Below are 10,428 nucleotides of genomic sequence, written 5' to 3' on the forward strand. Positions count from 1 at the left end.
AGATTATTTAAAATACTTGATTCAAAGTGAGGAGTTTTATAAGATGGAATAGGTTGTCAGCAAATCCTTAATGCATAAGTAATTTTAAATAAAAATGAAATATTGGCACCTTTAATATGACTAAGCGTAATTTTTAAAAAGTCATACATATAATGTACAAGAAATAAGAAAGTCTAAAACTATATGATGCTAATCATTTTATTTAATAGCCTTTCTAGCTTTTCTGATTTGTTCTAACAGCTTGGGTCTTATGAGCAATATTTTATTTAACGATTCCTCTAGAATTTCATCTTGACCGTCTTCGGCCATAGTTACTCCCAGAAGAGCAAACATATGAACTCCACCTCTCATATCTGATATAATCAGGTTTTTTCCATTCTCCGTAAAGAGTACCCTGTTCAATTTCCCAAGATTTTCCGGTAATGTCATTACTAATGTTGCCGTATCTATCTTCTGTCTGATATTCCATATGTAAATGTTGCTTCCGCTCACTGCGGCTATTATCGTCGAGTGAGTTGGACAAAATGCAGCTCCCATGATGGGGTCCATGTCTTCTGTAGTCAGAACAACTAAAGGTGATGAAACATTTTCTCTCCAAATCTTGACTGTCCAGTCAGCACCGGATGTTATGAAGATTGTCTTGCAGTGGTGAGAGAATTGCATTGCATAAACGGGTCCATCGTGCGCTAGGAAAAAACTAATGTGCTGATTCAAATAATTTGTCGAACACTTGTATACATAACCATCTGATGTCCCCACAAAATAGATATCAGGTAGCAAAGGGTGAGGACAAAAGAAGTGACAGACTGTGTTTCTCAAAATCGGGATATCGTTCGATACGCACCAATCTTCCTCGTAAATATTTCCGTTCTTGACATTCCCATCAGTTCTGATTATCCTCATCATGGAGGTGCACACAAAGTCTTTGGTTTTAGTTTGGAGAAAGCAATTTACTCTTCCGTCTTGTCCGATAGAAATCACCTGCTCGACGTCAGGATGGAAGTCCTGGGCGTGGAACCATCTCACGTGCCAGACGGGCTGGAACGTCGGAGAAGACTGGCGACTGCTGGTCACTATTATATTCTTGTCATAAGAAGTTATGTCTAAAATAGAAACATCGCCGTTGTAAAATCCGACCGCTAATAAATTTGGATTATCATTCGAGAAAGCCATACTTGTTAAAGGAATTTCAAAACTGTACAGCCTCTCAGGCTGAGTGGGATTCTTTATACTCCAAATGCAGACAATTCCGCTGTTGCTATCTGTGTATTCAAATTTGCCGTATCCGACCGCTATGATATCCGAATTGCCCGTATTAATGCACATTGCCGTGACTGTTTTATTTTCTATCTTATAATAATTGAAAGACCAGAGTAAATTGAGTTTATAGTCATAATCTTCTTCTAGAATGTCCGAATCAGACCGGAGAAGGCCCTTGAAGTCTTCTTGTTCAATTATGAAATTATTATTAGCGAGAATTCTCTCCATCATCATTACGGCATTCTTGAAAGATTGACTTTTAAATATGGCTTTTTGCTTCAATTCTTCTTCGGACAAACTGGAATTTTGTTCAGTTTCTTGCGGACTTTCTTCGACTAGGTCTCCTTCGAGCGGCGTTATAAGGATGTTTTGACTGTTCTCCAGCTTTCCGTAAGAGTCGAACATATCCCAAACGGATGCGAATGCCGAGTTATTGACTTTTTGCGTTCGGGCTGCGACCGTGTGCCGGGTTTTTTGAATGGATGCCAATGTCTGAGCTTCTGTGGTGATGGTTTTGCGATTGCGACCCTTCCCGATGGTAAGATAGTCGTAGGTTTCATTTTCCTTCTCCGCATCGTCCCCTTCGCTGGTGCCTTTGCTAACTGTAATGCTGGATATTTCAAATAAATATTTGGTTTCCGTTTCCTCTAGATAGAGCTTGATTTTACTGGGGAAAATGAGTTTGGACGACATTCTGGGCAAGTAAAATGCTGAGGGTGCCGGTGTGGCTTCCTTCTCAACTGTGTTCCCGATATCGCAAACGACGTCTTTGTCTATTTTAATATTATCGAGACTAACGTGTGTTGTGATGAGTTTTGCAGGCGTGTTTCCACTTTTGGATTCCCTAGTAAATGTTAAGAATTGTGACGATGTTCTGCTGATAGCTCTCGACTTTCTGGTAGTTGATTGTTCAATGTCAAAATCTAGTCTTTGGGTATTTATTTTATGTTGTTCACTTAGCAACCGCTTCGGTGTGACATCGGTGTCATCGTAGTATACTTTTAAAGAAGCTTTAGGCGTATTATCGATTACTATGATGGTGCTTTTGCCGATTCTCGTCAACTTTCTGCTTCGTCTCGCATCGACCAACGGTTCAGTCACCTGATTTCCGGACGGCGATTGGATTTCTTGACTAGCTGACTTGGATGCTCTTGGCGCACCATCTACAGAGCCTTGGGGAGAAAACATGTTTATTAGTAAATTTGGAAATGAATAATCCACAATGAATTCATTACATTGTTATTGAGAATGACAGATAAATTGATTCTTTATTTAAGAATTATTCAAACGAAACTATAAGCAGGTGCTCTGATCTAAACCAGTGGTTCTCAGACTTTTTTGTCCAGTGCCCCACATGGAAATAGTGATGGTTTTTTAGAGCCATTTTAGTGCCTTTAGCATTAAAATATAATATTTCAATAGTAATAAAATGATTATTTGTAAAAATAGGTTATTAAAGAATAATCAATTAATTTCCCCTGAAATTATATGGTAGGAGGGTCCATGGCCGAAAGTAGATTGAGAACCATGCTGTGTTCAGATTTTGCAACGTTGACAATAATAAGGTATATTTCTTTACAACTTTTTTTTTTCAAAATTATTAAATATATTACGAGCTAAAAATATTCAATACACAACTTAAATAATATTCATCGGTTCGGTTTTTAATTTCGATCGCCCTCAACAAGTTTATAATATTTGGCTACAATTTATCGCCACTAAAATTCTATATTTAGGTAATAAGAATAATAATGAACAGCCTACATAGTGCCGTTTTCGTAAAAAATCACCTGAATGTAAGTGACTTTAGGAAAAAAATGATCGATTTTTGTGTTTTTATCAATACAAAGAGAAACTATGAAGCATGCTTATATATAGAGCATGTTAAATCCGGCATTTCTCGCAAGCAATAAAACCCAATTAGTTTTATTTTATTATTTTATATGCGCAAGAACGCGTCAACAGTTTTTGCGTAAGAAAAATGTACTATTTTTATAAAATGAACAAATTCTCACCTTGTATAATATCAAACCGCTTTTTTCGTTCTCGATAATAAGAACCTAATATATATCCGATGAACGAGTTATCGATTAAACAGGTTGCTGCCTTAAGAATGCATTATGTATGAACTTATAGTCAAGCAAATCAGAATGTGGCCACTAACTTTTTACCCCTGTATGGATAAGCGTCGAGGGGCTATTTCCGAGGTCGTTATCGGTCGCCAAAGTGTGGCTCGGGAGCCGCATACGGCTCTTTGCCCTTTTCCCCGCGGGAGGGCTCTTCGACTATTAATGCGAACAATCTTTTTCAAGCATGAACCTTATTGAGAAATCGTCTCATTGACGAGAACCTGGAAACGTGCTAAAAATAACGACAAACAAACCTGACTTGAGGAGATGCTAGGACACTACGCTATAAGTAGTGTTCTTATACATAGCTTACTTTCAAAAGATTTTTTATCAATAAATAAAAAAATTATTAAGAATGAAATCAAATTTTAGCTAGATGAAATGAAAATTCACTTATCGATATACAAACCTTGTAAGCAAGGTAAATAATAAATGCAATCCCATCTAAAAAAAAGTCAGTATCCCGTGGACTGACAAGACACTTGGATAATACATTTGATCATGGGTGGCCAACATTTTCAGTAGCCGGGCCAGATTTTAGAAATAAGATTTCCTACCGGGCCGTAAAACAAAATTTATTTTATTATCCAAAGCAAACAAGATGGATATTATGTACTTGTACTTATTTGCATGTTTAACCTCGTAATGCCGTTTAATGTTGTACATTTTCAAGATAGAAACAGAATCATTGCATATCAGGCATGTCGGTTTTGTTTTAAATTTCACGTAAAAATAGTTTATAGTTCATCTGTCTTAAAAACTTTTCAGTTCTTCTGTTACTCTTCTCTTCTTTAGTTCAACGTCTTAGCTACTTGACGCCTTTATAGGTCTTGAAATTGCCAGGATAGCGAAATACTCCCATATATGGGATATTATACGAACTACGCACGATGGAATGTTCTTTTGGTGGTTTTGTGTACACGCGGGTTGGCCACCCTTGCATTAAATATATCAATACCCCATATATATTAGATGTACATATATGAGGTTATGACTTAAAATATGGTCCAATATTTCATCCCCAGAAGTCCTGTGTCCATCTCCCTGTCTCCATTAATAACTAATTTACTAATAAGGTTAATAAGAAATGCAATTCCTTTCTAAAAATATAAAAATAACCTGTTGTCCAGCCGGCGCCGGCGCGTGCTACGATGCGCCCCGCTAACCTCGGGAGAAGCCGGCCACGCGAGACGCCAGAATCAGCATCTTCCTAGAACCCATGTGGACTCGGTGAGTGAACTTGATAATGTTATGATAACTGAATGCATGCAGACAGACCAATCTGACCGTGTCGGTACAATATGCCTTTCTGCGGACCCATCCACCGCACTTCCGGTCGGGCACCTCATACAGGAGGAAAACGTGGTAGCTCGCCAGTTCTTCATCAGTGCTATCTTTCACTTGTGACCAGTGGCATGCAGAGATTTGAGTCGTGGTAAATGAGTGTCCAGTGATACAGTTGGAAATTCCAATCGGAGAAATTTCTAAGTTATTTTTTACGGATATCGCTCACTCCTTTCAATAACGTCATAAATAAAAAAACTTGATTTTTCAGATCGTTTTTAAAGTTTAAAAATATAATGAAATGTATTGAAAATAAATATCAAGCCACTTATGGAACTTTTTACTGTGCAAAAGATCTTTTTATGTAAAACCCGAATGTTTTTTCTCCATTTGAAATATATTAAGTATATTTGATAAAATAATTAAACAACACCTTTTCTTCAAAATGCAAAAAACAATACTTTCTGCCCTGTAGCGGGTAAATATTAAGTTAAAAATATGCCGCTTTTGCTGGGATATAGTACATTTTCTGAGCATTCCGAAAACATGCACAACTGAAAATTGACAATTTGTGATAAATGACGTTCTTGAAAGGAGTGAGCGATATGTACAAAATTATTTTAGGCACTTTTGAAGCGAATGCTATGATTTCGTAGACGCTCCAGACGATTAATAGGTTCGATGTTCGCCTGAATAAAGTAAACATTAGTAGATCATATAGAAGACAATATAATAGATTAGGACAGACTTAACTAACTAACTAACCATCACGCTGCTTCCCCGCAGGGGTAGGCAGAGAGAATAGAACGCCACACCACTTTGTCTTTGCAAACATTCTTCGGCTCTTCCGCGTTCATGCATCTCCTCATACATACCCGCCGATAATTACGAACTCCTAACCTGACCACTTTCAAGTATTTTGCATACTAGGACAGACTTATTTTCGCTATTTGTTTAAAGTTCTGTTATGTTTTTTAAATTTGATGAATTGATTTGGCAGTCACTCTGTGATAATATCTATTAATTTTTAATGTAAATTTAACATAGTAAATATCACTATTTCTTCAAATCTATTGTGAAACGTGTTTCGATGCATTCCGTATGTATCATTTTAAAACACCGAAATACGATCAGATCAATCAGAACCTAAAATCTGGTGGTATCAAAAGTATGCGTAATTGGAGGGCATCTAAGACTAGATGTATGGATGATAAGGAAGCTAGGAATGTAAGTCATGACAGAAGAGGTTTGGATTCCGTCTTCTGCCTACCCCTGCGGAAAACGGCGTGATGGTAGTAGTAGTAGTATATGAACACCACACGCCACATTAGGAAACACATTTTATAACTAACTAACCATCACGCCGCTTCCCCGCAGGGGTAGGCAGAGAGAATAGAGCGCCACACCACTCTGTCCTTGCAAACATTCTTCGCCTCTTCCACGTTCATGCATCTCCTCATACATACCCGCCGATTGTTACGACTCTTAACCTGACCACTTTCAAGTATTTGGCATACCTGAAACACATTTTATTTTGAGCTTAATAGTATTTTCACTCTTTCTTGTTGTTATATATATTATATATTGTTGTATAAAATGTGAAATCAGTAATTGGCCTCACTATCGGCTCCTTATATTGTATATTTATATTATTTTTGTTAATGGCTGTTGATTTCCAATAAATAATAAATAAATAAATAAATAAATGAAGCTTTGTCTGAATTTTTTGGTTGGGTCTTTGGAACGTTGAAGGATAAAAAGAGTGTAGGAGCTGTTTCGTATTTTTATATTTGTATTTATTATTTTTTATCAGTGGAACATGGACAGTAGGGGGGGAGGCCTTAATCATTGTCATATTGTTTAGTATCGGTTTAATATTATTTAAAAAAAATTCAAATTTTTATTGTTTCAAAATGTTGTAGTTTATGACTTTTCATATGAATATTTTTTTAAAAATTTGATTTGAATGATATGCCCAACAATGTTTCAGTCATTTCTTAAAATGTATCTTTCAAGTATAATAAAAACAGTTTTGGATAATTTATATAGAGCCATTTTCGTAAAATATGTACTACCTTATGTTGTAGTTTATGACTTTTCATATGAATATTTAAAAAAAAAATTGATTTGAATGATATGCCCAGCAATGTTTCAGTGATTTCTTAAAAAATATCTTTCAAATATAATAAAAACAGTTTTGGATAATTTATATAGAGCCATTTTCGTAAAATATGTACTACCTTATGTTGTAGTTTATGACTTTTCATATGAATATTTAAAAAAAAAAATTGATTTGAATGATATGCCCAACAATGTTTCAGTGATTTCTTAAAAAATATCTTTCAAATATAATAAAAACAGTTTTGGATAATTTATATAGAGCCATTTTCGTAAAATATGTACTACCTTATGTTGTAGTTTATGACTTTTCATATGAATATTTAAAAAAAAAATTGATTTGAATGATATGCCCAACAATGTTTCAGTCATTTCTTAAAAAATATCTTTCAAGTATAATAAAAACAGTTTTGGATAATTTATATAGAGCCATTTTCGTAAAATATGTACTACCTTATGTTGTAGTTTATGACTTTTCATATGAATATTTAAAAAAAAAAATTGATTTGAATGATATGCCCAACAATGTTTCAGTCATTTCTTAAAAAATATCTTTCAAGTATAATAAAAACAGTTTTGGATAATTTATATAGAGCCATTTTCGTAAAATATGTACTACCTTATGAATGTTTGTTATTAAATAATCCGAGTAGTTTCACAATGTTAAACTAAATTGTGACAATACTAAAGTCACGTCGTTTTAAGTTATGATTTTTTTTCCTTAGTCGACTCGGAAGTTGCTCTGTGGTCACGTCTATCCATTTTTAATTTAAACATGGCAGTTTACCAATAGTACTTACCATGTCAAATTCAAATTAAAAATTAATTATTTTTTAACTTTTTGACATATCGCTCACTCCTTTCAAGAACGTCATAAATCAAAAAACTTGATTTTTCAGGAGAACGTTTTTAAAGTTGAAAAATATAATACAATTTATTAAAAATAAATATCAAGCCACTTATTGAACTTTTTACTGTGCAACAGATCTTTTTAGGTTAAACCTGAATGTTTTTTCTCCATTTAAAAAATAACTAGTTTATTTCAACAAAAAAAAATTAAACAATACCTTTTCTTCAAAATACAAAAACAACTCTTTCTGCCAAGTAGCGGGCAAATATTAAGTTAAAAATATACCGCTTTTGCTGGGATATAGTACATTTTCTTGGCATTCCGAAAACATGCACAACTGAAAATTGACGATTTTTGATTTATGACGTTCTTGAAAGGAGTGAGCGATATATCAACATATGAAGATGTATAACAATGTGGAAATCTGGGTAAACAGGGGTTTGACTGGGTATTTAGGTCACAGTTTCTGTAAATACCCAGACTTCCATATTCTTCTTCATCTATGTTGAGATGTCAAAATGTAAAAATAACTCCAAAAAAAATTAAGTGGAGAAAATCATGATTTGTGAACAAGTATTTGAACACATTCAAAATATTGTGAATTATTTTTCTTTGTGTTATGTGGTGGTGCAAATTTTTCACTATATTACTTTATTTTCTAAAGTAATCGAAAGTACTAGGTCGGTGTTAGTGATTTGGACACAGCAGTATTTTAAAGGACAAAAATATTTAGGATATTGTGTTTTTAATAGCAGTAACATGTGAGTGTGTGCAATATAAGAGATTGAATACTAAGTCAACTGAGAAGATAATGTTGAAGAAAGTGAGAAGAATCCTTTTGGGACCCAAAACAGGTGAGAATTTTCAAAAATACTATAGATAACAGTGGTGATTATAAGATAACATTTAAGTCATGGGGCCATTCTACGAAATAAAATTTTAAATGGTACTAAATCTGCAATATTCCAAAATAATAATAAAAAGTTGTAACTGTAGAATTAGTTTTCTTTTTTGTGTGTATGTTATGTTATGTACAACGAAAAGACATAAAAAAGGTGACCAGTCTGATTATGTCGGTAACGACGAAACCCGGTCACTGGTCAGATAAAAGAAAGATGTGAGAAACTATGTAGTTTTTATTTATTATGTAATTATTAATATAAGAATACTAATATAACCCTTATCCACACTTCAATGGTGCATAAGGTACTGCGTCATATAAACGCAGTGTTATCTTGATCGTTTTCACATGAAGGAAAGGTGATCAGCCATCCGCTTGGGTAATATTGAATAAATATTACAGTGAAAAAATCACTTATATTTTTAATTTGACCCCCCCTGGGAATCGAACCCGGGATATCCAGAACGGTAGCCGAGCTGACCGTGCTGACCATTACATTACGGAGGCGGACAAATAATATAATTAAGTGCTTAAAAATCACTCAATTTATATGCGTTTATTCAGAATATTATATAATATCAAAGATTTCTTCTTTGTTAAGTATATGTATAACATCAGGGAGGCCTCCGAGAGCACACTTTGAGAGCCACAGATCTAAGTAAAACTTCAAACATTAAATACATATGAAAATGTGTACTATCCTTTGATTTCTCTCGTCAGATTTTTCTACTATTGTAGAAATATTTTTACGGATTACAACGTATATTTTTTTATGTTCAGTAACTAATTTTTAAGCGAAAAATTATGATAAAAATGTGTATGGTTAGATTTGTACGGCATATAACTCGTTTAAATATGCAATATTATAATTGTTTTTGCTGATAATTAAAGAAGAATACTTTCACTTGAAGTCATTAGAACATTTTTTCCTGTAAAAAATGGAAAACACTTGTTTTTTGTTCCTAACAAATGTCTGATCACGAAAGGAGAAATTTACTAGTACTAAAATATTAAATTAAATTATATTTTCAATCATATTTTAAAATCCATAAATGAGAAAACACGTTGATAAATGAACATTCATATGAAATTTAATAAAAATCCTAAATTGAAATCACAAAATTTACGGTGAACAATTGACAAAAAACGCATATTAAACAAAATATATATCTAACATTCAAGTGACTCTGCAATCTAGCTACGGCTTATGCAACACCGCTTATTACGCTCCTACTTAGGCTTTAATTTTTTACGTTTTATAGCCTATATCTACTCGTGAGTGGATTTACTTTTTATGTTTAAAGTTCCTATAGTTTCATGTAATTCATGAGTGAAAATACTAGGCATTTTTTTTGGAATGCTTGGAAGGCTGTCGTTAGAAGGCACGGGCGTCTGGTCGTGTCGTACGGGGATACATAAGTAGTGTGAACAAGTCCTAAAAGTAAAATGAAGTAAAATCACGAGTGTTTCGGTAAGTCGTGAGCGATCGCTTGGGAAGGTATTCATTTTGAAATTGTGTGTAAAAACGCACAGAAGAAAGAATAAACAGAGCCGCCTTTGCGAATGCTGTCTGATTACACGCTTTTGGGCCGTAATGCCGTGTCCAGTCCACGAACTCGTGTTCTCACTCCTGACGCACACGACTTCTCTCAGCGTTTATCGCTGTCGGAAGGTGTCGGTGGAAATTGTGTAAAATTTAACGAGAATTTCGAAATAGACATATAGTAATACCCCGTTTAAGGTCCAGTATTTGTTATGTCGCAACTTAATTTTTTCTCAATCCAGGTAACATTTTACTTAATTTTATTTTTTTTTAAAACACCGTTTTTTTTTGAAAAATAAGTTTTTATATAGAAAAGAGTTGTTGAAAGGCAAATTTAAAAAAA

At 34.1% G+C, this 10,428-nt stretch overlaps 1 protein-coding gene across 1 annotated transcript; it reads right to left on the reverse strand.

Annotated features, from left to right (window-relative positions):
- Positions 1-87: 87 nt before the first annotated feature.
- Positions 88-2,499, reverse strand: LOC148310569 (dynein axonemal intermediate chain 4-like). The gene has a single exon (XM_088258147.1). It carries the CDS (start codon positions 2,446-2,448, stop codon positions 199-201), a length of 2,250 nt encoding a protein of 749 aa, XP_088114273.1. The 5' UTR covers positions 2,449-2,499; the 3' UTR covers positions 88-198.
- Between the last annotated feature and the right edge of the window lie 7,929 nt (positions 2,500-10,428).

Source organism: Brachycentrus maculatus, unplaced genomic scaffold, assembly GCF_059751285.1.
Source record: "Brachycentrus maculatus isolate JH-2025_06_01 unplaced genomic scaffold, ASM5975128v1 h1tg000091l, whole genome shotgun sequence".
In the NCBI taxonomy this organism is placed as follows: Eukaryota; Metazoa; Arthropoda; class Insecta; order Trichoptera; family Brachycentridae; genus Brachycentrus; species Brachycentrus maculatus.